This window comes from Eschrichtius robustus, chromosome 3, assembly GCF_028021215.1.
Source record: "Eschrichtius robustus isolate mEscRob2 chromosome 3, mEscRob2.pri, whole genome shotgun sequence".
NCBI lineage: Eukaryota > Metazoa > Chordata > Mammalia > Artiodactyla > Eschrichtiidae > Eschrichtius > Eschrichtius robustus.
The window spans coordinates 153,504,493-153,531,311 of NC_090826.1; the positions used below are offsets into that span (position 1 = coordinate 153,504,493).

The 26,819-nt window shown below is 38.3% G+C and overlaps 1 protein-coding gene across 1 annotated transcript in view; it reads right to left on the reverse strand.

Annotated features, from left to right (window-relative positions):
* Positions 1–26,819, reverse strand: part of LOC137760733 (complement receptor type 1-like) — a 169,677-nt gene that overhangs the window by 56,060 nt on the left and 86,798 nt on the right. Inside the window, exons 15-29 of the mRNA XM_068537637.1 lie at positions 26,152–26,550; positions 23,524–23,700; positions 23,328–23,430; positions 22,008–22,093; positions 19,976–20,194; positions 17,781–17,960; positions 17,090–17,189; positions 13,866–13,951; positions 11,367–11,765; positions 9,692–9,868; positions 9,508–9,610; positions 8,061–8,146; positions 4,340–4,570; positions 2,399–2,578; positions 1,666–1,765 (exon numbers count right to left, since the gene is read on the reverse strand). Of these exons, the coding sequence (XP_068393738.1) occupies positions 1,666–1,765; positions 2,399–2,578; positions 4,340–4,570; positions 8,061–8,146; positions 9,508–9,610; positions 9,692–9,868; positions 11,367–11,765; positions 13,866–13,951; positions 17,090–17,189; positions 17,781–17,960; positions 19,976–20,194; positions 22,008–22,093; positions 23,328–23,430; positions 23,524–23,700; positions 26,152–26,550 (2,626 nt within the window). The remainder of the gene's footprint in view (positions 1–1,665; positions 1,766–2,398; positions 2,579–4,339; positions 4,571–8,060; positions 8,147–9,507; positions 9,611–9,691; positions 9,869–11,366; positions 11,766–13,865; positions 13,952–17,089; positions 17,190–17,780; positions 17,961–19,975; positions 20,195–22,007; positions 22,094–23,327; positions 23,431–23,523; positions 23,701–26,151; positions 26,551–26,819) is intronic.

Sequence of the window (26,819 nt, forward strand, 5' to 3'; positions counted from 1 at the left end):
TGATTTCTTCTTTTAAAAATTTACTCATATTTTTGTGAGAATTATTCTTTTTTCAGGAAGCATATCTAATTGGCATATGTTTTGGGTTCTTACTCATGTAAGACTATATATCTGTGCCTTGGAGATAAATGATAGCTTGGCTGAGCACAGATATTTTATGGCATAATATTTTCTCTCAAACACTAATTTCTGCAATTTAGTGTGTGGAAGAGACTTTTGATGCCAATATGAAGTTCTTCTTTTTCTGTTTATTTTATCTCTCGATAGTTGCAGTATTTTTATTCAGTATCTGAATTTCATAAATTTCCTTCATGTAGGGGCAGTGCCTCTTACCATTAACCTTGCATTTGTTTAGTAAGCCTTAAAGATTCAAACAATCTAGTCTTTTTTATTCTGGTCTGAGAAACTATCTTCCATTATGTGCTAATTAATGCTTCACTGTTTTCTGCTTTCTTTTGTTTTTCTCATATCTAGATTGTGTGTGAGTGAATATGTGTATAATTTCCAGTTTTGTCCTGGATTAATTCTGGAGAATTTAATCTTATTTTCTAATAATCTCTTTGTTTTTTTCCTGGATTCAATCTCCTGATTATTGTTGCTTTTTAAATTCCTGTGTGCTTTATCCATAGGTAAATTTTCCTAATATCAGATCATTAAATCTTATAAATGCCTTTCATAGATTCTATGTTATAAACACACATGAGAGATTTCTAATATCCTATTTTGTAGCTTATTCCCATGTTTATTGGAATACTCTGATTTATAGAGGAATATTTTCTCTGATTTCTCAAATTGGTCTTTTTATTTTCAATTGCTGTATCTTACCTTATATTTAATGATGTTTTGGCTTGCTCACTACAGAGAGAGCTTTAGGCTTATTCCTAAGGGGAGTTGAGAAGGGACTGGTGATGAGATTGTATGGAAGTTTTTAAGTCTCCCAAGCTCAGACAAAGTGAGAAGGGGTGAATATTGATTTACCCTAGTTTAAACTTGCTGGATCATAGGTATAATAGCCTGGGCAGAATAGCATGGGGCTGATGACTAGGGACAGTTTTTGCAGGAAGATTTAATATAGATATCTTTTTTCCCTCTAAGTTATTGTGCCAAATGAAAATTAGTAAACATTCTTTAATTGCTCCCTCTAAGTTGAGGCAATGGCTTCTAGGATGTTTCCCCATTCCAGGGAAAAGTCAAGCGCAAGAACTCCCTTAAGGTCCCCACTCTGTGTGCACTTTAACACTTACATTTCCCAGAGCTGCTGTTACCTTTAATATTTATCCTCCCAAACCCTGCCCCAGGGTCCTCTAATCAGCTATGCACCCACTAACCTGTTAAGGATGTTTGCATGGTTCAACCAGCATTTTTCCTTTTGTTTATTTGACAAGCTGGTCCTTTTTATCCAGTGAATATCTTTCTCATGGACTACCTTCAGCAGAGGCATGGTGCCCTCCCCTAGTTTTAATACAGGTACACATTGCGCCTTCTTTTTTTAGATTCCTTGGTCACATGCCTATGTTGTTCAAGCTACCATCTCTACCCAGAAGTCCTATTGCTTACTTTTTGAAGTACGTACGTCAGTAGTCTGGTTTGCATGTCTTTGACTGGGTGGAAGGTTGGCATTGCTGTTCTGCAACTCACATTCCAAAGATAGTGCTCCCAACTCACCCTTTATTACATGAATAATTAACTGTTGATCCAAACTGGGTATCTGTGTTTATATGCGCCATGCCATTGAAGGGTTCTGGAGGTTTTCCACATGATTTTCCTACAGAAAAGAAGCAGAATTCGGGATGAGGTGTACAGTTCAATTTACATTTGTTTTTAAATTCAGACTGGAGTGTAGCATACTGAACAGCCTGTATACTTCTGATTGTTCTACAGAATTGACCACTTTGAGAAAACTCACCATACAAGTAGCTATAGGGCACCTGCTTTTAAAAAGATCAATGAGCATCACCCAATAAAGGTCATTTGTGGTTAAATAATCCCATCAAATCACCCAATAAAGGTCATTTGTGGTTTTCCATCCCATCAGCCTAAATCAAAGGCCTTAAATTTGGGATTTTCCTCCTATCTTAGTTAGCCAAGCGCAATTCACTGTGACCCACATAATTTTCTTGTGCCCCTGTTTTATTCATTTCATGGTTTTAGCCACCAAGGGTACCCCCAGTGAATGGAAAATTTTCCTCCAATTCCTCTTGTGAGAGCCATTCCTATGAAATGAATATCTAGTCAAGGTGTAGAAATGCAAGGTAATAAGAAGGGATGACTTACAAGTCCACCCTCCATTTAAATACCTTGGGCAAACTTAGATGTCTCACCTTCAAAATTTGAACAAATTAAATCAGATCTCACAGATTCTTTGATATACATGAATTGGCTCCCAGGAAGGGGTTACTCATATCTCTAAATATCTTGACACTTGACAAGACCGAGTTTTCTAGGCAGGTGATAGAGAACATATTTTCAAAATACCCAAGGAAGCATTCATAATTCAAAGATGTCCCAACTGGAAACTCATACTCATCAGTCAGGGTTGTAGGCTTTGTAAATGGAAACTGTTTAGGGGCTTTACAATACTTGAAGACCAAAACCACAGAAATATCAAAGTGAGCAGAGAGACTTCCACCCTATCTCCTCTTTCTCTCCAACTGAGCTGATAGATGGGATCACAGAAACAGAGACATAATAATGGCAAAAGAGTTTCTTCCCCTAAGGTAACCCCTGAAGTTACCTTAGGATGGTGCTCTACAATAGCATCTACCCATCAGGAAATTTTTACTGTTTGGAAGACTATTCACCTTTTTGGCCTTTCTGTTCAAAGCAAGAGTTTTAGCCAATAGTTTCACGTGCCAGGCCTCCTATCAGGGTGCCTTTATCTAGAGTTAAGTTAACCATTACATCCTCATTTACTGGTGTTAACATACTCATGTATATTAAGACATATTTACTGTCTCTTTTCACTTATTCCTCCCTACCTCAGTCTCAGGATGCCTACCATAAGCTGCCTCTCTGGTACTAAATAGCAGTCACCACTTGTAGTGGGGTGAATGATGTCCCCCAAAAGATACAATCATCTAAAACATTAGAATGGGAACTCATTTGGAATAAGGGTCATTTCAGATACAATTAAGGTAATGATCTTGAGATGAATTATCCTGGATTACCAGAGTGAACCCTAACTCTAGTGACTGCTGATGTCCTTTTTTTTTTTTGCCTTTATTTTTTTATTGGAGGATAATTGCTTTACAATGTTGTGTTAGTTTCTGATGTACAACAAAATGAATCAGCTATATGTATACATATATCCCCTTCCTCTTGCACCTCCCTCCCACCCCCCCATCCCACCCATCTAGAGCATCACAGAGCACCTCATTCCACCTCATCACAGAGCACCAAGCTGAGCTCCCTGTGCTTTTAAGAGAGTGGAAGTGGAGATTTGAGACACAGAGATACTGGGGAGAAGGCCATGTGAAGACAGAGGCAGGGATTTAAGTGATGTGTCCACAAGCCAAGTAATGCTAGGAGCCACCAGAAGCTGCAAGAAGGACCCTCCTTTTAGAGCCATAGGAGAGAGTGCAGCCCTGCCAACACCTTGATTTCAGACTTCCAACCCCTAGACCTGTGAGAGAACTAATTTCTGTTGTTTTAAGCTACCTAGTTCATGGTTTATGGCAGCCCTAGGATACTAATAGACCACTCTTCTCATTCTGATGCAGACATTCAAGGACAAGGACAAAATAGACTAAGTCATTCAGTAGCTTCCTCTAAGAAGCTAGGTCTTCTTTATGAGAGGGTATACTGTGTGCTGCATAATTTGAAATAGAGTCTGAACTCAACTATCTCCTCTTTGGTGGAGACTGCTTCTATTTGCCCATTCAATAAGCCTGGCTGGGGACCTAGGCATCTGCATTTAAAGAAATCTCACTGGATTCTGATATATACCACCCAGTTGGAGGGTGAGGAAGATCAAGGAAAGGTTAAATGCCTCTCATCATGTGTAGCCTTTTCTCACTGGATTGCTCTTCTATCTCAGGGCTCCCCTGCCAATGATGCAGTATTCCAAGGTTGGTGCCACACCCTCACTCTATCCCAGCTTCCATTCTTCTCTTGCCCCACTCTCCTCACCACTCCACCAGCAAGTAGAATGATTAGCATCTTACCTAGTCAAACATCTTGGCACTGCTGGAAATATCTGTTTTAGCTATGGCATGTAATTTCGACACTTCCACTTATGACAAAGTTAAACTCACAAGAAAACACCACATCTCATTATAGAAATATAAAGGATGTGGTCCAGGTGTTCTGAACCCATTTAGGGTATATAGGAGTGGGCACTGACCAACAGAACCAGAAAGTTCACAGTGAGGGTCAGGGGTCCTCCAAACCTCATTCCCTTGACTGTCACTTGTGCAGTGGATGGTGCTCTTCCTAAAGAGATTGAAAGTCATCCCTCTGTCTGGGTGGGGGTCACATGTGCAAGATATTTCTTTTCCACAGGAAATGCCTCCCAGAGAAGTTCCTGTGTGGTTCCCATCAAGGAGAGCCAGCGGATTTGGACAAAAGATTTCTAAAAGAGCTAAAAATTACATTAAAATGCTTAAATTTTAATCTGGGTCGATTCCACAATTGTGGGATTCTGTGACTGTGTTGCCAGTTCAACAACAATTAAACTCTTAGGAAGAGTACAAACTACAAAATAAATATATTAGGACACTGCCGAGATGCAGCTAAATGAAGTTACATCAAAATCAATTTTTATTATAAAAGTCTAAAAGGAACTTAAGCATCCTGAACTCTTCAGTAAGTTAAGCCTTCTGGATAATTGAGACTTAAATAAACAAAAATCTTCTTAACCACATCCATTTAACAAGGAAATCATCCATTAATTCACCAAGAAGGTTTTTTTTTTTTTTTTGAGCACCTACTATACAGAAAGTACTATTTTAAGCACAAAATAGATGAGATCTTTTAACATCAAGGATCTTTATCCTAGAGAATTTTTTCCAAATATATTCCAAATATATACATTTACTATTTGTCTATCCATGATTTAATCTTTTCTTGATACCCTGAGGCTGTTATTCTCAAAAGCAAAATGAATGGTTACAGAAATGCTGCCACAGTGAAAAGAAACATTCTCCATACTCCAGTGCATGCTCCAAAGGCTCAGAAATGTTTTGACTTTTGAGATACTTATAGGTTTTACAGTTTGTTTTTCTCATTGAAGAGACACACATTTCTTCTTTTGAGCGTTATCTTTTGAGAGATGCTCCTTTCCCCTTCTGATTTGATCTGTATTTAGGAAGAGGATACTGCAGCTTGAAAGAAGTATGGATAAACTAACTATTCAAAGGGTGGAATAGCTTAACGAATGTTTACACTCTATTAAGTGATTTTAGGTATATCCTTGAGTTCATGGGAATAATTTTCTTTCTTTCTTTCATGTTTCTTAATTACATTAAGATTTTCAAATAGCCGACTTTCAAACATGAAAGATGTAACTATGGTTTCATTATATAAATCAGTACAATATGTTCAAATAACATTAAAGCAAAGTATTCATTTGAAAAAATAAATATATATCTTTCAGTCATTACAATCAGAAGATGAAGCAACATCCTGGTGATTTAGTGAAGAAATAAATGTACAGATTGGATATATTAGTAGTGTTTCTCTATTTAACAGGTTACATTTCTGTCATTAAAAAAGAAAAAGCTCCCTAATCCCACTTCCCTTTGCAGCTGTAGTCCCTTTTCTCTACCCCCTTTACATTAGAAGTCCTCTAAGATGTTGTCTATGGTCTGCCCTTCCTCCCCTTCATTCTCCCTTGAACTCATTCCAATCAGGCATTTGCCCCCACAACTCTACTGAACTGCTTTTATCGAGGTCATTCATTACCTCCAAGTCGCTAAACCCAATGATAATTTTCTGTCCTCATCTTATTTGACCTCTCTGAAGAATATAATGCAGTTTCTGAGTCTCATCTCCTTAAACAAAGTTCTCCACTTGTCTTCCAAGATACCTCATCCTCCTGATTTTTCTCTCAACGCACTGGCTGCTTCTTCTTAATCTCCTTTTCTGATTCCTTCTAATCTTTCCAACATCTTAATGTTGAATTTACAAGGCTCAGACCACGCATCTATTCTCTGGTCCCATTCACTCTCTGGGTGATCTCATTTAATCTCTATTTTAAACTCTATATCTAAACCATCAGCAAATCCTGTCATTTCTACCTTCAGAATATATCCAGAATTTGAATACTGTTTATCACCTCTCTCAGTGTTAACCTGGGCCAACATCTCTGGTTAGATTTTTGCAATAGCCTCCCAGCTTGTATCCTCAGCTCTACCCTCAGCTTTTCTTGGCTACAGGTATCTTTTGGGCCTTCAGTTGCTTTCTCAATTGAGAGTGCTGATACCACTGCTACCTCATTTCCTGACAACACTGGCTGTCTCAGCTCCCCCAAGGGTGAGATGGGCTTCTGCACAGCCTCTGCTGTACCACTGCAGTGGAGGTCACAGTAGTTTTAAATCGAGGCCAACGTGACTGGATCCATGTCCACTCTGGCTCTTTCTATCACTTCCTGGCTTAGGTGGAGTACCAGGCAACAGGTCATGGGCTCTAGTGTCCCCAGAGTCTGATCAGGGAGAGAAATAATACAACATGAAATCCAAGGACTTAATAGCCTTGGAATAAACAGAAGATGAGAGACAGGAAAGACCGAGCAGATAAGTCGTTTGTTCTTTCTCTTCTAATGGTCAGTTCTGGTTCCACAGAATCTCTCTGGAGATGTCCTATACGGCCAAACAACAAGCCGTCTTTCTTGTGAAGCTTATGGCCACTTCAATAACACAGTCTCTTTTATTTATCTGCTTTTCTTTCCTCTCCACCTCCCTTTTTGTTTTCCTTCACTCTTGCTGCCCTGGGACTATACCCTCCAGCAGAGCATTATAACTCAAGCTTTGTCTCTGGCACTGTTTTTTGGGGAATCTCAAGCTAAGAGATACCCTTTTAACTCAGCTCTCTCTAGAGTAGCCAGAGTGAAATCATTAAAAATAAGTTAGATCATGTTACTTTTCTACTCATAATACTCCAATGGCTTTTCATCTTGCTTAGAGTGAAAACCTAAATTCTTACAGAGTATAGAGTTACTACTCTCTTTTATTGTTTCTGTATACTTCTGTATTTGCTCACTGAACATCAGCCATATTGGCTTCTGAGAAATGTCAGGAGCAGGCTTTTCAAAGAAAATGCCAGGAACACTTCTGCCTTGGACCTTTGTAGTTTCTGCTCCATCTGCACGGAAAGTTCTTCCTCTATCTTTGCACATTGGTAATCAATCAATTTCCATCAATGCTCAAATGTTATTTTCTCTTTTTCTTCCTTAATCATTTTATTTTAAATGGAAACAATTTTTTTCTGGAATTCCTTTTTCCCCTTTACACAACTATTTTATGCATTACCCTGTTTTTTTCTTAATAACACTTAGTATTATTTGAAATTGTCTATTTATGTGTTTGCTTGTTTACTTGTTATATATTTATTTTTTTGCCTTTCTCCCTGCACAAGAATATAAACAACATTGGAGCAGGGACCTAGTCTGTCTTGTTTACAGGCATATTCCTAGTATCTAGAAGACTGGTTGGCACATAGTAGTTACTCAAAAAAAATCTATTGAAAGAATGTGTATATGATGGATGGATGATTGAAGAAAGGATAAAAAATGCTGAAGTGTGACGATCATTTTTAAGAAGGAAAAAGGGAAAATTTGACAAAGCTTCAGGCCATAAATTTCTCCCCATCTGTGAAGCATTTCTTCCCATTTATAGCACATAGTATGTTTATAAATATTTATAGAATGACACCCAAAGCCCATGATGTTCAGGTTTATTTCCTTAAAAAACATTTTTTGTAACTATTTCAACAATAAATATTTCTATCAAAAACAAAATAAACAGAGGGGAAGACATTAGATAATTTCATGTGGTAAAATGCAATAAGAAAATGAAAAAAAAAGGAGAAAGATGCAGACCTGAACAGATATTCTTTCTACTTACGTTCACACACAGGAACACTGTTATTCCAAAGGCTTTTCGTTCCAACCAAGATACAGTAACTGGCTGAACTTCCCTTTAACTGGAACCTAAGGAACAAAGCAGTAGTGACTGGATGAGCACACCATTTCTCTCTTCCATCCACTGACAGATCTCAGCTACTTCCCTTCTGCTAAAACACAATTTAATTCCTAAGTTAAATCCCAGGTGAAAGAAAAAGCTCAGCCCATTTTGTTTCTCAGCTGATAGAGGCTCAGAAACCAAAACATTTAAAAAAATTGTTGCTTCCAGTGAGGACAAAGCAATAACACCTGTCAAAGCTCAGTAATCAGACTTGCCTGAACTAAAGAATGTACAAAAAACATAGACAGGCATTTCCTTAGTCTGGTCCTGGACTTTCAGGAGACCATCTTACCCTGACTGCTCTCTGACAAGCCCCCTTTTGTCATTAGGAGAAATTTTGTCCTCTAATGCAAAGTGTGGCATTTTCCTCTTTTAGTAGACCAGGAGGAAAACAACTCCCGATTTAAGCAAATCAGAGAACATGAGGAAAGATATCAGAGACTGTTCCTTTTGCCAATACATTTGGCATGTTCCTGAATGAGACTTCTGACATATCTGGATTACTGAAGAGTAAAGCCAAATTATCTAGGAAAAAGAAGAAACGGTGAGGAGAGAGGATTCCTTGGAGAACAATCATCCTAAAACATCTGGTTTATTGTCAGACCAGTGGCTCCTGAATTGCCTCTGGGTCTTTATTGGGTGACTGGTAATTGATGCTTGTCAAGAGTCCTTGGAATATACTGAGAACAGCTGCTCTATTGTCCATGCTTTTTACCTGCAAATTGTGTTGGAACATAATATCAAGATCATTTAGGTTCTCACAAAGAGTTAATGATGTTACTTGAAATATGAACAGCAGTCTTCATGCTCTTTCAACACAGCCTAATACTAATTAGATGATATGTAATTATTATAGATTAAAAATACTTCTGCTTACTCTTTCATTCCTATTCCAAATGCCACTAATGATTGGTTTAAAAATTTCCTGACACAATCCTTGCATGTCATCTGTCTTATAAATAACTTTCTTTCATATATATGTACATATATATATATATATATCGAACTTCTTAACCTCTGGAATATTTATCTCTTCATGCCTACAAATTACTATTTATCCATTTTATCCAAACACTTTATATTCCACCTAAATATTCATGTTCTGTTGTTATGTTTCTGCTGTTCAGTATATTTACCACTTTTCCTTTTTAAGCATCTGTTCATGGTCCATCTGGTTCTTACCATACTTCCCAATCACTGTTTGAGATATTAGTCTCTTTTAGTACTTTTTCTCCATTAGTCAGCCCCCTTTTTGGATAAAACCCAGGGCATCAGCATATCAGCATCCGGCAATATGGCCCTGGTCTCTTTTGCAGTTCACACTCACCCCTCATCACAAATGAAGGACACTTTTGCCCCAAGGTGGAAATTAAGTGGAAAGAGCACATGTCCATTAGGAAGTTGGTCCAGGAAGTCAGCACATGATTTCACTAGGAAAAAAAAACCAAGAGTAAGACTGCCATGTAAGGGACAAAGAGATTGATCTGCAAACCAGAAGAGAGTATAGGCACCTGCACATCTGGGAGCTTCCGGGCTCCAGTCTCCCTGGGGCGTACAGTGCAGAGAAGCAGCCCCTCTGAGATCATAGCCGGGCTCACAGCTGTAGAACACTTCCTGCCCAGAGGAAAAGTTGTTCTTGTGGCTTGGAGTGTGTTTACCATGTAGGACTTCTGGAGGTGGCTGACATACTGGGTAAAGAACAGTAAAGTACCTGTCAGTTATAGGGAAATACCTTTTGCTAAATTATAACCCTTCCAAGGAGTTAGAGAATCATAATTAAGGGGGTACAGGTATAACAAAGGAAGTCAAATGATACTCCAATCCCCTTGTTTTACTAATGTGCAAGTTAAGGATAGGGAAGACATGTAGCCAAAAACCTCACAGCTAGTAAGAGGTAGAGAATTAGAACCCAGTCCTTCCCAGCACAAGTTCTAAAATACATTCATTAGTCCACCAGGCACGGTGTCTCTTCTTCCACTGCTGGCTCTCTAGTATAGAGTCACTAGTACTGGTGGGCTACCCCGCTCACATATTTGCTAGAAAGGCAATAAAATTTACAGCCTCATCTTTCAGGTAATGAGAAGGTTACCTGAGCCTAAACCTGTAACAGGTTTCCCCTTATCTGTTTTTTTCACACTTCTATGATCAAAGTGTAGTAATAATCCATACTGTATCTGTTTGTCCTCCCAGCTGCCCTCTCATTGGTTGTACAAGGCTGATATGGGTTGGTGGAAAAACTGTAAGCTCCCTCTCTGTCCCTAGTATCAACCACAATATTTACCAATCCATTTCTACAGTCCTTCTTATGCCAGCTATTGTGGCATAAGAAGACAAGACCAGCCACTGAGAACAAAATCCCCTAAATAAGCCAGTCCTTGTAATGAGAGGACATATTTCTTAGAGAATATTCAACTCAAGGTGTGGCTGCCTCCATTCACAGTCCTTTTGGTGTGTGCTAGGGGCATCAGAACTCATTTGAACTTCAACTTAACCTGTATCTAACTAAAGATGAACGAAAAATCTGTTTGGCTTTGAGCAAGTTACCCGCACTTTCAATTTCAGATTTCTAATGATAAAATGTAGGAGGTGGACCAAAACAAACTCTAAAGTCTTTGTCACTATTCTGAGGCTATGATATCTTTCTTCATAAGCCAGTTTCTTTCTGTGATAGGTGCTGATAAAAGTATGTCAAGAACCAGAGCATTCAGCTTTAGGGGCTGACACACTGCATTCTATTCCTGGGTATGCCACTTAGTAGCACATAATTTAGACAACTTATTTAACCTCTGAAAGACCAAGCTAACTTCACTGTCATATGGATATAAGGATAGCACTATTTCAAAGGAGTGTTGTAAAGAGTAGACAAGATTATTATACAGCTGACCAGAAAGTCCACATCATTCTTGAATACAACTGAGAGATATTGGAGCTGGTAGTTTGCCTTGAGAATTCCTCAATATGAGAGTCCCAAATGTCTCCTTCCTTGAATAATTAAACTCTTTCTTCTCAAAATGAAGGCACTTACACACAAGTGCAAAGACACATTTTCTTAATTTTGTGCTTCCTCGCCCCAAATTTACTCACACTGCTCACCACACATCGTCCCCCCAGAACCGACACTAAACTCCTGATCCTCCTACAACTCACATCATTTGTAGGCCCCTTCAAAGCCTCAGTCAGACTCACCCCTAGAGCAGCTGGGCAACTGCGGCCCCCACTTGTTTTGGGCCTGGCATTCAACAGTGGAGGGTCCTTTCATGGCAAAGCCGGGCTGACACCTAAACCTCACGCTTTCACGTAAAGAAAATAAGCTTTTGTTCTCAGACATCCTTATTCCATTTTCAATGACTGGAGGTGTGCATTTATTAGGTGTAATGCACTGAGGGGGAGGGCCACTCCAGATGCCAACTTGATTGTCTTCACTGGTGCAATATATTGACGGCTCACCCACGATGTCAAACAGCTTCTGCCTTCTCTCTCCAAGATTGCAGCGATAGGTCACCACTGTTCCGTATTGAAAGTATTCTCTGTTGGGGCTAATGAAATCTCCATTGGCGATGGCTGGGGGTGGCCCACAACGAATGCCTGGGAAAAGGGACAGCAAGTTAAAACCTCAATTTCTTAACGTTATATTCAATTATGAATTTTGGTAACAAGTTTAAAAAATGATCAGAATGTCACTATTCAGAACACTTCTGCTCTTGTCTAATGTTTGCTAATGTACAGACATGTTTTTACATGATCGCAGATTAGATAGCCACAATATTATGACCTCTGCTCTTCTCAATTAATGCTATTTCAGTAAATGTATCCATATATTATTATAGTCCACATACTTCTCATTTTAAGTGAGAATTTATATGTTATTTAACTATTTTTAATTCAATTCTTTCTCTGTAGAGGGCATTTGGATTTATTCTATTGGTTATTAATATGGTATAGCATACAATATAGTCTATCAAATAAATAAAAACCAAAAGCTCTGGTACAACTAATAAAAAATAAACAAATACACAATATTACACACAACAAACATAACAATCGCAGATTCAGAAGTAATAAAAATAGCTGAATACGTGTCTACTCTATGCTAATAATCTTGAAAATGAGGATGTTCGAAATAAAAATATACTTTGCCAAGACTGACTCAAGAAAAGGTAGCATATAGAAGAAGTGGAAAAAAATATATCAAAAACAATACTGCTAAAAAGGTATGAAGCACAGATAATTTTATCGACAAATTTAATCTAATATGCAAGTAACAGATAATTCCTAGGCAGTTTAAATCATTCCTGAGCATATAAAATATTTATATCATTTTTGGCATGAATATCAAAGTAGACACTTATTTATTTATTTATTTATTTTTGCTTAAGAAAATATTTAAGAAGATGCCTATTTATTGTAGAAAATATATAAAATATAAATAAAAATCACCTTTAAGCCCTTTATCTAGAAGGAATCACTATTAACTATTTAATGTGCAATCTTTAATACACACACACACACACACATTTTTTTTCTAAAATATCTTTGTTGCCTAAGTAATATTTCAGAGTACAAACATACTAACTGATTCCATTTGAAAGTGTTCCCTCTCTTGTCTAATGTATTCTGGCATATTTTAAACTTTTTTTTTAGAACACATTCCGTGTACCTTTATTAGATTATTATTTATTAGATTATTTAGTAGATTATTTCCAGAACACTGTTTGGAAATATGCACAATATTTAGATTCTTTTGACTTTTTCACTATCATAAAATAATAATATAGGTAACATCTGTACACCAATCCTCGCAAAAACCCATGGTGACTTTTTAAAGTCATGAACTGTAGAATTTCTGGATTAAAGGCTTGCGTACAGTTAAGGTTTTTCATACATACTGTGTACTGGCCTGTTAGAAAATTCGTTACCACTTATCCTACTACCAGTTGAGTTAGAGAGTGTTTTTTTCTTTTTTTTTTTTTTTTTAACATCTTTATTGGAGTATAATTGCTTTACATTGTTGTGTTAGCTGCTGCTGTATAACAAAGTGAATCAGCTATACGTATACATATATCCCCATATCCCCTCCCTCTTGCATCTCCCTCCAACCCTCCCTATCCCACCTCTCTGGGTGGTCACAAAGTACCGAGCTGATTTTTTTACATTATCACCAAACCCAGGGTTATATCTTTATGTTCTTTTTTAATTTGCAACTGCTCCTTTCTCTGTGCCCTGAAGTGTAGAACGTTCATATTCCAAACAACTCATGGGAAAGATGGCATGTCACTGTTCAGACAAAGAATAAGAGAGCAGGGAGGGCCCACGGCTTGAACAGATGACCTGGTATTAAGAGTTGACAGAGAGGAAGGAGGGCACTTTCACTAACCTTGTATTCATTTACTTCACTAAAGAGAGCAGTCTTCAAACTGGAAGGTGTTCAACCAACAAAAGAAGAATTCGGGTGCTCTTCTAAATGAGTTCAAAACTATTGTTTAAAATAAATTATACCCTAGGATAAGGAAAAATCAGGAGGAACTAGAAGCTTGGAACATTGTGAGCACCTTTAAGGGTAGGAGTGTTTTCTTCAAATATCAGAAGGATACTATTGCCAAAAGGGATGAAATTTATTCTTTGTAATTCTAGGGGCCAACTCTAGGATTGAGCATGGAATAAATGGGGCTAGAGATTTCAACTCACGTTCACAAATTGGTGGCTCTGAATCCCAAAAGACAGTATTGCCTGAGATAATACATTCAGCAGCTGAGTGACCAATGAGTTGATACCTGAAACCAAAAATGAAGAATAAGCCTGCTGTACACATCCCATCAACTTCCTCAGCATGCATACATGCATGGCAAATCTGAAAGAAGTTCAAGGACTAGCCTAAACTCCACCTATTTTATCTGGCTTTTCTTATTTCTCTTTTTCTATCCTCTCACTGTTGGAAGGAATATTTCCTCTCTAATTCCTCATGGCTCACTCTGCTTCTTAATTTCTTGGTTTCATTTTGGATTGTACCCAGGACCTAAATAAAACAATACTTTTGTAGAGCTGCCTGAAAATTTTCTTCTTAAAAATCTGTTTTTTCTTATATTATTATTGTTACTTAATTTTCTTTTTGCATTTTCCTGATATACATAAATATACATATTGTATATTAACACTGCTATGTCATTTTAGTTTAGGCATGTTTCTTGTAAATACAACAAGATTTGTGATGCTTTTCATCCTATTTGGAAACTTCTCTTTTTCAACAGGGATATTAAACCATTCAAATTTACTGAACTAAATAGTATGGTTGATCTTGCTTTTGTCATCACTTCATAATGTTCCTTCATAATGTTCAATGGTAAGCACATAGCAGTGAATACAAGAGATCTGCCCCAAATATAAGGGGGCTTATTTCTGGTGAATGAGATGGGTACAGTCCATGCTATTCCTTTTTCTTCCCTCTCATTTGCTACATGAACCAGATAGGTGAACCTCTTTTAGTTGCTCTAATAATTTGGAAGCTAAATAACTGATTTTTGTTCCTTCGAAATTTCATTTCATGTGTTATATATTGGGTTGGCCAAAAAGTTCGTTCGGGGTTTTCCGCTACATCCTATGGAAAAACCTAAGCGAACTTTTTGGCCAACCCAATACATACACAACACAGGTATTCAAATATATTTTCTCAATTTTGGTGTCAAAATATATACAGTCTACCCATCTCCTATGTAATAAAAGTCTAGATTATGGGTTTTTTTTTTTGCTTTCTTCCATTTTCTAGTTTTATGGATATATTTTATGACTTCTGAAATTGTTATTAGAGTATGATTACATTGTCAAGTTTCACTTTTTAACAATTAGTTCTGTCATTGTATTAAGTTTTATAACTTTGTTGAAAATATTTGAACTTTTTTTAAAATTTGTTTTTCTTTTGTTTGATTTTTGGCAATTTTCTACCTCACCAGAATTTATCATTATCCTTTAAGAAAATACTTATGGATTGCCTGAGTTTATCTTTTTCCTTCTCCCAGGAAGTATGCTTCCTGCAAAGTACACAGGTGTGATTTTTAGGTCCTTGCTTATCCTTTACTGTACATCTGTAGCCTCTAGATGTGAATACTAGCTTAGCTCATTAGAAACTCCATCTTCTGCAATTTAGTGGTGTGAAGGATCAATGTGATATCAATACAAATTAATTTCTTTCACAGCTATTATAGTTTATTAATTTCCTTTCTGCATTCTTGAGGTTTTTTTCATAATCCCTGAAATACAGATGATTCCCTAGTGATGGCTAAATATGGGCTTATTGTTTTCCCTTCTGGAATTTTTGTTACATGTAATTTGAATCCCAGTACTCTTGTATACATATCTTCTCTTTTCTCTTCTTCTTCATCCTTTTCCACTTAATTCTGGGAGAATTTGATTAATTTGTCTTCTTACCCTCTGCTTTAATTTTCTACAATATTCAGTGTGTTTATCACAGAATTTTTCTTTAGTTTGACAATTATGCTTTTCATTCATACGCAGACATTCTCTATTTCCTAACTAGTTTCACAGAAACAGCGTGCAACTGAATCTTGTTAAAGACGTAAACAGGAGATTTTTCTAAAAGTTTCTCGTATTTCTTGGAAGTAACTCTATTTTGTAAGAGGACATGTCTTCTGATTTTTCAGATTGCTCTTTTTACATAAATTTCCTGTAACATATCATAAGCTCAATGGTTTTCTACTTTATGCCATTGAGAGGTTCACTCTTATTCCATAATACAATATAAAGAGGGTACAGACAGAGAATTTATAGATTGTACTTAAAAATGCTCGGAGAAAGACAGAAGTGTTTAGCTTTACTCTAATTTCACTTTGTCAGATTGTAGGTACTATGATCTGTAAGGCCTTGGTTAGCAAATATGCTGAAGGCCACAAGTTCCTTTTCAGTGTTTATCATGGCAGTGCAAATTTAGCCCATATTCTCTAACTGGTTCAGCTGCTCCCACTGGGAGTGAGGTTGAGACTGAGCAAGGTTAAGCACCAAAAGTGTGACTGCTGCCCAGTAAACACTTTATATCTGACATTTTCACAGGGGACTCTGTTATGGGTTGAACAGTGTTCCCCAAAAAGTATGTCAAAGCCCTAGCCCCCAATCCCCATGAATGTGACCTTATTTGGAAATAGGGCCTTTGCAGATATAATCATGTTAAGATGAGGTCATTAGGGTGGGCCCTAATCCAATATGACTGGAGTCCTTATAAAAAGAGAGAACTTTGGACATAGACCCACACAGAGAGGAGAGTGCCATGTGAAGACACAGACACAGAGTGAAGATGGCTATGGGAAGACAGAGGCAAAAACGGGAGTGATGCGCCACATGCCAAGGAGGCCCTGAGGTTACCATAATCTGGAAGAGGCAAGGAGGGCTCCTCCCTCAGAGGCTTTGGAGGGAACATGTCCTGCTGACACCTTGATTTTGGACCTCTAACCTCCAGAACCTTGAGAGAATAAATTTTTGTTGCTGTTCTGAGATACTCAGTTTGTCTTACTTTGTTATGGCAGCCCTAGCAAACGAATAGTGCAGTTACCTTATAAGATCTGCTTTCTACACAGTGGCTCCGCGGCCTTCCCTTTCTTTCAGCAATGTCTGCTCTGGGCAAGGGCTGTTTGTATGGTTTGACTATGCCCTCCCCCAATCTTCTTCCTTTCTACCCGGTGAATACCTCACTTTTCTTGTATGTACTGCCCTGGTTTCCAGCAAGGAGACAGATTTCCCCTCAAATCTTATCATACCTTTGTCCATTTCAATTAGGAGTTAAACACCTATGTTCAAGCTTCTTGAGAACAGATGGTAATAGCCTAGTCCTCTTTTCCAAGATATGACCAGAAGGTAGTATCGCTGTCCTGGAACTCTTGAACCAAGAGATGTTCCTGCCTACTCACCCTCTATTACAAGAAAAATTGATTCTGGATCCGAACTGGGTGTCTGTATCTATGTGCACCACACCATTCACAGGATCTGGAGGAGTTTTACATGATTTACCTTGGGAAAGAAAGAGAATTTTGGAGCCAGGAAGAGTAATTTGAACTTTTGTTAGTGTATAACAAGTTAGTCCCCACCTGACTGTAGCTTTCTGAAGAGCGTATGCAATTCTGATGGTTCTACAGAGTTTGCCACCTTGAGGAACCTCACCAGACTGCCTCAGGATCAGCCACCCACTAAGCACCACTTTCAAAGAGACCTCCCCTCTAAATCTCTCTTATCTTTGTCTCAAATCTCTTATCAAAATATAAAGGTCATTTGTGGCCTTATATCCCACCAGTATAAAATTTTTTATTACCTGGTTATTCAAACAGTTTATGTCTCCTTACAAAAGTTTTTCCTGATCTGGAGTAATTCATTATTCACTTCCCCATAAAAAAATGGAGTTCTCCTGCAAATATTCCTTGAAACATTCTCAGGAGATAAGCTTTTCAACCAATAATTAGGGATGACCTACAAGACCAACTCTTACCTCCACCTATGTGGACATGTTTCCCAAAGTTTTCTTATCTCTAAAATTTGGAGAAATTAAATAAGATCCTATAGATACTTTGACAAACATAGGAACGCTCCAATGCAGGGCTTACTCACGTTTGCAGACATCTTTGGCACTTGACCACGTGAGGTTTTGTAGACACGTGATAGAGAATGCCTTCCTGTGGTACTCAGGGCGGCATTCATACTTTAAAGATGTCCCAATGGGAAACTCAGATTCATTGGTCTGGATTTTCAACTTGGCAAATTGAAAATGATCTGGGGTGTTACAGTGACCTAGAGACCAAAAAATCAAGAACATCAGAGTTAAAAGAAAGATACCCAATGCCATCCTTCCTTTTCTCTTTCTTGTTAGATTTAATATCAGAACAAAAGAAACTTTTAGTTGTGGAAAGATAATTTCCTTGTAATCTTTGAAGGGAAAGTTCCATTAGCATGTGCCCATTAGAAAATATACTATCCAGAAGGCTATTTTGCTATCTGGGCATTTTACTCATATCATTTACTGTAAAAGACAGTTCCAATTCAATTTTTCACATTTTTAGGGAGACAGAGGAGTGTTTCTGCCTAGGTTACACCTGGTCTGGTTCCTTTATACTTCAGTGCATCAAAACCCATGCTTACAAGCAAGAATGGAGAACTCAAGATGTTTCTTGAAACTAGGAAGCAGCCACCAACTTTCTAGGTCTGATTCCTAAGCTGGCCATTTCAACACAACAAGGAAATAAACAGCATCTCCTCAAAATAAAAACAACACCAAAACAAAAACAGAAACATTGTTTGAAGTGTATGTTGAATCAAATTCTAGCTTTAGCTCTAAGCCCCTACACCTAAAGCTCTAGGTTTGAGAAGTAAAAACTCACTTTGGATTCAAGTAGTATGAAATCAAAAAAGTGTATATGTTTGGAAAAATAGAAATCGTTTCCACTTGGTTTTGACAATAACTTCTCTTTTAGTTTCTATTCCAGCTGTCCTCCACCTCCCTTTCAATTATTTTTTCAAATAGTAAAAGCTATGCTAGAGCCAATTCTGCACCCAGATAATTCTCTGTATGAAGACTTGCAAACCAATTTCTCATTTCTTTAACATATAATTAAATGATTTTTCTCAATATGAAAATTTGGCTTATTTTCAGGCTTCACAGGAAATACATCCATCTATATTGCCTGTTTCTTTCTTTATTTTATAGCTTGAATATTAGCTATACTAGCTTCTTGTTCAAGGAGTCCCCCTTATGACTAAAATCTACTACCTAAGGCCAAATCACACATGAAGATAGTCTGGCAGGTCTCCAGTCTAAAAAATCTAGCTGATAAAACTAGGACTACCATCTCAGGATAGGGTACTGGTGAAAAAAGTCATAGAACTTAGGGGAAGATCGCCTTTCACTGCCGATTCAGTGAATCTGAACTAGGTCTCTGTATTTGTAAACAGGCTCATAGGGACACCCCAAGCTGAAGCCATGGTGTTACAGAAGGAGAGTGAGGGCAAAAATGACTTCTGAATGTCCGTTCTTGGTCCCTTTCCTTTCAGAACTGCTCTTTTATTTCCGAGTTCCTCAGCAGTCAGTATGTTATGCTGGGACTAGGGTCACTTCGACAATTTACTTTCCCCTTCCGTCTTCACTTCCTGAGTGTGGGTGTCATAGTGGTATTGGTTACCTTAGGATACCTTCTCCAGACCTTAGAAATACACACTCTATTTTGCATTTTTCCCTTGAGTTCACATTGCTTTGCTTTTTCTTTCCACCAAAGAGGGAAAACTTCAACAGCTGAAATTAGTGCGGGGCTAAGGAGCAAGTAAGCCTTATCTTAACTTAGAACTCAGCCCATACTGGCTAAAAGAATCTTTGTGTTTTGTCTACAATGCAGCCCAGTTTTCAGAGAGAACACACAGTGGTCTCTGGCCAAATAGGTAATTAAACGCGATTTTGCCAGGCTTTGTTCTCTGCTGATCTGTGCTTCTCTCCAAAACCTGTGAAGATGGTACAACTTATGCTAGTTAAGGTTCATAGGCATTTGCTTTCAATTCCTATGCTTTGAAAACATTTTCCTTCTAATTCTAATTAGAACTAGAACCGCCACCCACTTCCTCCCTCTCTTTTCACCAGCCCTCTAGAAGCAAAGATCATCAGAATCTTACATGTTGATGTATCTTAAAACCATTTATTATTGATTTGGCATTTAATTGTATCGAGTGCACAAATAAACACCACATTGTAATTACGGAATTTGGAGAGTCTGGTTTAGATATTCTGAATCCATTTGGAATGTGGGGTAGCACGCACTAACCCGGAAGTCCACAGCGAGGGGCGAGGCTGCTCCAAATTCCGTTCCCTTGACTGTCACTGGTACAGCGGATGGTGCTCTCCCCAGTGAGGCTGAAGATCATCCCTCTCTCTGGGTGCGGGTCACACGTGTAAGTTACTTCTTTTCCAAAAGGAAAGACTTCCAGAGGTTTTCCTGTGTGTCTCCCATTAAGGATATCAGGAGGATTTGGACACAAGATTTCTGGAAAGAAGGCAAAAGCTCTAAGTTTCACTGATGAGTTTTCACCAGAGGAGGTACTCTATAGTCATTGGGTGTTATGGTTGGTACTACCTAAAAACAGCAAATGGACTAAATGAAGTGAGATTTCAATCCCATTTTTTAAATTGAAAAAGTACAAAAGAATTTGCCTATCCTGAATCTTCCAGACTTTTAAGTTTTCTGGATGATAGAAACTTTACACCTTAAATTACGCACCAAAACTTTTAAAGAAGAAAAAGAATCTACTGGAGAGTAACTCATTCATTTAATCAACACATATTAATTGGGCACTTATTCTGTGTCAGCCACTTGTCAGGGCCGGCTGGATAAAATGGTGACGAGCACAGATAAAGTCTCTGTCCTCCAGGGAACTTACATTCTCAGGAAATATTTCTACAATGTATTCCATATGTACTAATCACCTAATCATATGAAACCTTTCCTTAATAACTTACCCATAGTGACCATCAATCAATTATGACAGTAGTGCTGTCACAATGAATTGAAACATATATGGTTCATTGTAAAAACTCTAAATGATCCAGACTGTTTTGTTGTTGTTGTTGTTTTTGATGCATGGGATTGCTTATTATTATTTTTATTTCTTTACTTTCCGTCAGGCTTCAAATTGTTACTTCTTTCTGGTATCTGTTTGTCTGTTTAAACAGTCATTTCCTTACTTCTATTTAGTGTTTCTTATTAGGCTTGGGATTTGGAAGAAGCTGCTTAAATTAGAAAGAGTCGTGAAAAATAAGAGAAATAGTACAATCAATAACTGAGCTCTAACCCATGCCAATGGACAGCCATTTGTCATGTTACTTCAATGAAAGTTGGGTTTCTTGGATGACAGGATCTATACAGAAGTTATGTTTTTTTTATAAAGCTTTACTATAAAATGCATCATAGGATAACTAAGCAGATTTCTTGCAACATAAACATTTTAGTAAAATTTGGATTATTTTAAAATTTGTATATTTTCCAATCTTTAGGATCAAGTGATGAGGCAAAGTCCTATCTTCTATTGGGGAAAATACAAATGGGTAGACTAGGAGAAATCAGTGGTGGCATTGCATATAGGAGACTCATTTTTTAATCAGCTTATTATTTCTGAATCTTTCAGCATAATTTATTTAGATACAAGTTTTGAGAGTTTAAGGAGTCTTAAACTGCTCACCCTGTGTAATGCTGTTCCCCACTTTCCCCTCATTTCTGCATTGCTCTGACCTATCATCTCCGTAAGATTTAATTTGTTTATTTTCTTTCTTGTACATCTCCCCACTTGAGTATATATAACATGGGACAGGGAATTTGTTCATCTTGTTCACTGCTATAACACCAGTGCCTGGAAGAACATCAAGCACATAGTATGTGCTCAATAAATAATTGGATGAATGAATGAATGAATGTTTCATATTTGTATATTAGCAAATAGGAATATTGTAGAGTGACTGCACCTTGACGGCATAAAAAAGAAAAAGAAAGAAGGAAGGAAGGAAAAAAGAAAGAAAGAAAGAAAGAAATTTGTCAAAGCTTCACATTAGCTAATCTCTGCTGATTCAGAGGCAAACTACAGCAGGATTTATCATGTAAAACAAAGAGACTGATCAGATGGTTCTGATCACAAGAAAGTGCATCACAACAAATTGATCCACAATAAAATATTATTAAAATAAGCAACTATTTATCAATAATTCAGATTAGAAAATAGAAGAACCACGGCTGGGGAGGCCATGGGTCAAATTACCAAACAGATTAAAGGGAGAGATTGGTCTGAAGTGTTATCCCTTCTACTCACGTTCACACACAGGAACGCTGCTGTTCCAAAGGCTTTCCATTCCAACCAAGACACAGTAACTAGCAGAACTGCCTTTTAATTGGAATCTAAGGAAGAAAATGGTAGTGAATATGTGAGCTGCTTCAGCCAAAATGCCATTCCATTTGCAAAAATCTCAGCATTTTGAGGATCTGAAACCAGCAGGTGGCAGAGGTTCAGAGGCCACATCAATCTGGAAAAGTCACAGCTTCCAGTGAGGGAGAACGGCAAAGCACAGTCACTTGGTCACATAATATAGTCCCAGCCTAAGTTGAAGAAGGCAGTTGTAGCATAGCTGCCATCTCCATGATCCTGGACCTAGGCTCAGAGAAATCAGTCTCTCACTGAGCATCCCATGGTAAAGCTGATAAATCTACTCATAGTCATTATTGGAATAAAACATCCTCCAAGTGATGACACTGGAACAGCTAGTAAAACAGCTCCCAGTTTGGGTTGGACAAGCAGAGAACAACTGGAAAGAGAACAAAGATTGTTCTTTTGTCTCTATATTTGTGATGGTTATGCAGAAGGCTCACAACAGCACGCTGGGCTACGGAAGAGTAAGCGTGAATATTCTGGGGGGGAAAACGAAAGGAGATTGGAAATGACTCTTGTACAAAATGCTCCAAATTTCTCAATGTATGTTGGACCCTGATGGCTCCTAAATTTTATTTGGTGCCTGTCAAGGATTCTTTGGAACATTTCGAGATCAGGTACTTTGTTGCCCATGCTTGAAACTTCCCATGTAGAGATGTGCATGCTGTGTAAGGTCAAGTGAATGACCTTACTTAGAACTTTAATATCAGCCACCATAATACCATTTCAGAGCCCTTGGCCTGTTATCAACCAGGTGATATATGATTGGATTAAAAATGCTTATTCTTATACTTTCTCTCTTATTACAAAATTCACTTTTGATGGTTAAAAAATTTTCTGAAATAATTCCTAAATGATCTTATTTTTAATAAGATTTTTGTCACATATCAAACTTTTTCTGGAACTCTCCAAATTACTCGTTTTCTTTTATGCTTGGAAAATATGATTTTTTCCCTTAATGTGTCACCTATGTATACTCTTAAACATTAGTTGTATTTGTGTTTAAGCATGCCATTTAATATACGTTTCAGTTTTTCCTTCATATCTTGTTATTAGTTCCACCTGTTCCTTACTCTTAACTTCCCATATACACTCCCCAAATTTAACATCCCTGAGTATTTCCTATTTTAAAAATCACACTAAACCTTCCCTTTTTGAATTAATCTCAATTTCAGTGTTCAGCAGGCCAGGCAAACTCACACTCACCCTTCATCACAAGCGAAGGATACTTTGGCTCCAAGCTGAAAATTAAGTGGAAAGAGTATATGTCCATTAGGTAACTGGTCCAGGAAGTCAGCACATGATTTCACTAGGAAAAAAAACACACACACACACACAGGAGTGAGATATTCCTGTGAGGGACAAAGAGACTGATCCACAAACCAGATGACAGTATAGGCACCTGCACATTTGGGGGCTGACGGGCTCCAGTCTCCCTGGGGCGTACAATGCAGAGAAGCAGCCCCTCTGAGATCATAGCCGGGCTCACAGCTGTAGAACACTTCCTGCCCAGGAGAAAAGTTGTTCTTGTGGCTTGGGGTGTGTTTACCATGCAGGACTTTTGGAGGTGGCTGACATACTAGGGAAAGAGAACCAAAGTGCTGTTAACTGTGTGAAAATGACTTTTCCTCAGTGGTAAACTGGCTAAGAGAATCATAATCATAAATCTATTTGTTTTTAAAAATCTGGTAGACTAACACCCTCTCGTTTTATTGATGGCAAAATTGAACAGAGAGAGAGAGAAACAAAGACAGAGACCGAGAGAGAGAGAGAGAGAGAGAGTCTTACGAAAAGTCATAGAACTGATACACTGCAGGACAGTGACTAGAACTGAGACATCTTCGGTTCATGGTTTTCCATCTAAAGTACACACCCAAGATGACACAACAAACAGTTCCCCTCCACAATTCTTCCTGTTACTGTTCACTTAGTATGCAGTTGTTAGATTGATGGATTTTTATTTTTATATTTTTATTTTTATTGGCATCACCAATTTATATCCACCTTTTTGGCAATAAGGAATGCTTGAGCCCAAATCTCATCCAACAGATTTCCCAATCACCTATCACACTCTGCTGTGACAAACAAGATTCATACATCTCTTCTCATCTCTTTCCAGCTTCTCTCCAGTGGTCACGCCACCTGACATGGGTTGGTGGAGAAGATAAGTCTCCTTTCTGCACTCTCCAGGGCCAGGTCCTGCTTAACCATTCACTTCATTCCAATGAGAAGATGGGAAACCATTGAATGAAATCTTCTAAGAAACCTACAGCCCTCACAATGAGAGTGCATATTCCATACCATATGTTGTAACTGAGCCTCTGTCTCTTTATACAGTTGGTTTGAACTCAGAATCAGAATGCACTTGAATCTCCTAAATTATATAAAACTGTAGTAACATGAAAAATCATTTCATTTTGGCTTAGATCAGGTCAGTTTCTCTCTCTCTGGACTTTAGCTTTCTCAAGTATAAAATGGGGCATTGGACTAGAATAAATGACCCCCTTAAGGGTTTTGTAAATACTCTGATGCTGTAACACCCAATTTCAGGGCTCATCACCCCCCTGTTTTCCTTGATTAATAAGCGCACTGTGATGTGATAATTTAAGTGCTGTGCTGGTTAAATCTCTGTTGACTCCCAGCCTTACACTTCTGCATTCTCCTTTGACTGCTGGGGCTAGAAGCCTGAAAGTACAACTGCTTATCTTCCTTGCCAGCTGGGTCCTGGTTAAGCTCTGACAATTGGAGGCACATATACTAAATTAAAAGGTAGGAAGATGATAGAAGTCATTCTTCTTGTAAAGGAGGCTCAGGAAGTGGCAATTGATGGCTCTTCCTTAGTAGCAGCAACATTAACTCTATCAATGTCAATGACTGCAGGCTCCAGCAACCTCAGCTATGTTCTGGCAGCAGCAGCAGCTTCTGCAGCATGAGCAGCTGGAGGAAATACCTGCTCAGTGAGTGCAGGTCCCTGTGCTCTAGCCCAGGAGGAATGGCAGCCCCCTGAGCTCTGGTAACACTGCCTTCCTCCTTTTGCTCTTCCTGCCCTTTTAACATCTTTATATTCTCTTACCTGCACTAAATCCCTCACTCCTTGAAATATCTAGAGTAGCTTTTTATTTCCCTGGCTCTGGAGTCAGGTAGGCTTGGGTTCTTGTCTTCACAGAGTTAGCATCTATTTAATCTTGGACAGTTATCTAACCTAAGACTCATTTTCTCTGTAAAACACGGAAAGAATAGTAACTACCTCATGTCTTTGTTTTAAGAATTAAGTGGGGCTTCCCTGGTGGCACAGTGGTTAAGAATCCGCCTGCCAATGCAGGGGACACAGGTTCGAGCCCTGGTCCAGAAAGATCCCACATGCCGCGGAGCAAGTAAGCCCATGCGCCACAACTACGGAGCCTGCAATCTACAGCCCGTGAGCCACTACTACTGAACCTGCGCACCACAACTAGTGAAGCCCGCGTGCCTAGTGCCCATGCTCCACAACAAGAGAAGCCACCGCAATGAGAAGCCCGCGCACCACAACGAAGAGTAGCCTCTTCTCACCGCAACTAGAGAAAGCCTGCGTGCAGCAAAGAAGACCCAATGCAGCCAAAAAATAAATAAATAAATTTAATAAAAAAAAAAAAAATTAAGTGAATCCATAGACTATATAGCGGTGCTTAACAAGAAGAATCAGTCATTATGTATTAGCAGTTACAATACTCAAGAGTAACTCATAAATTTTTTTAAAAAAAGATTATTTTAACTGAAAAAAAGAAAGAACTGAAAGATGATGATGTCAGTAGTGACATCCCAAGGAAATTTTACATTCTTTGCCCAGATTTATCTTTGCTTCTGAGTTTGAACACATACACATGCACACACACATATACACACACCTGCTTTATTTAATGCTTCCTCCCAAGAAAACTTACCCATCCACATTGCTCACCACACATCGTCCCCCCAGAACCGACACTAAACTCCTGATCCTCCTACAACTCACATCATTTGTAGGCCCCTTCAAAGCCTCAGTCAGACTCACCCCTAGAGCAGCTGGGCAACTGCGGCCCCCACTTGTTTTGGGCCTGGCATTCAACAGTGGAGGGTCCTTTCATGGCAAAGCCGGGCTGACACCTAAACCTCACGCTTTCACGTAAAGAAAATAAGCTTTTGTTCTCAGACATCCTTATTCCATTTTCAATGACTGGAGGTGTGCATTTATTAGGTGTAATGCACTGAGGGGGAGGGCCACTCCAGATGCCAACTTGATTGTCTTCACTGGTGCAATATATTGACGGCTCACCCACGAGGTCAAACAGCTTCTTTCTTCTCTCTCCAAGATTGCAGCGATAGGTCACCACTGTTCCGTATTGAAAGTATTCTATGTTGGTGCTAATGAAATCTCCATTGGCGATGGCTGGGGGTGGCCCACAAGGAATGCCTGGGAAAAGGGAAAGCAGTGAATTAAAATAACTAGTGAGAGAAATCAAATGTGTCACTAAACTGTAACTATTTTTACCTTCATTTTTTGCTTTTAATCTTTGCTAATGTGTAAGTTTTTATGAAGTTGTAATTTAGGTGGGCATACCTAAGTAGAATTTGAGTATATCTGGGTAAACATGAGAATATTTATGAAACTGTAGACTACCGGATGTTAAACATTTTGAAAATCTAAACGATATAAATGGAAATATAAATTACTAATATTCA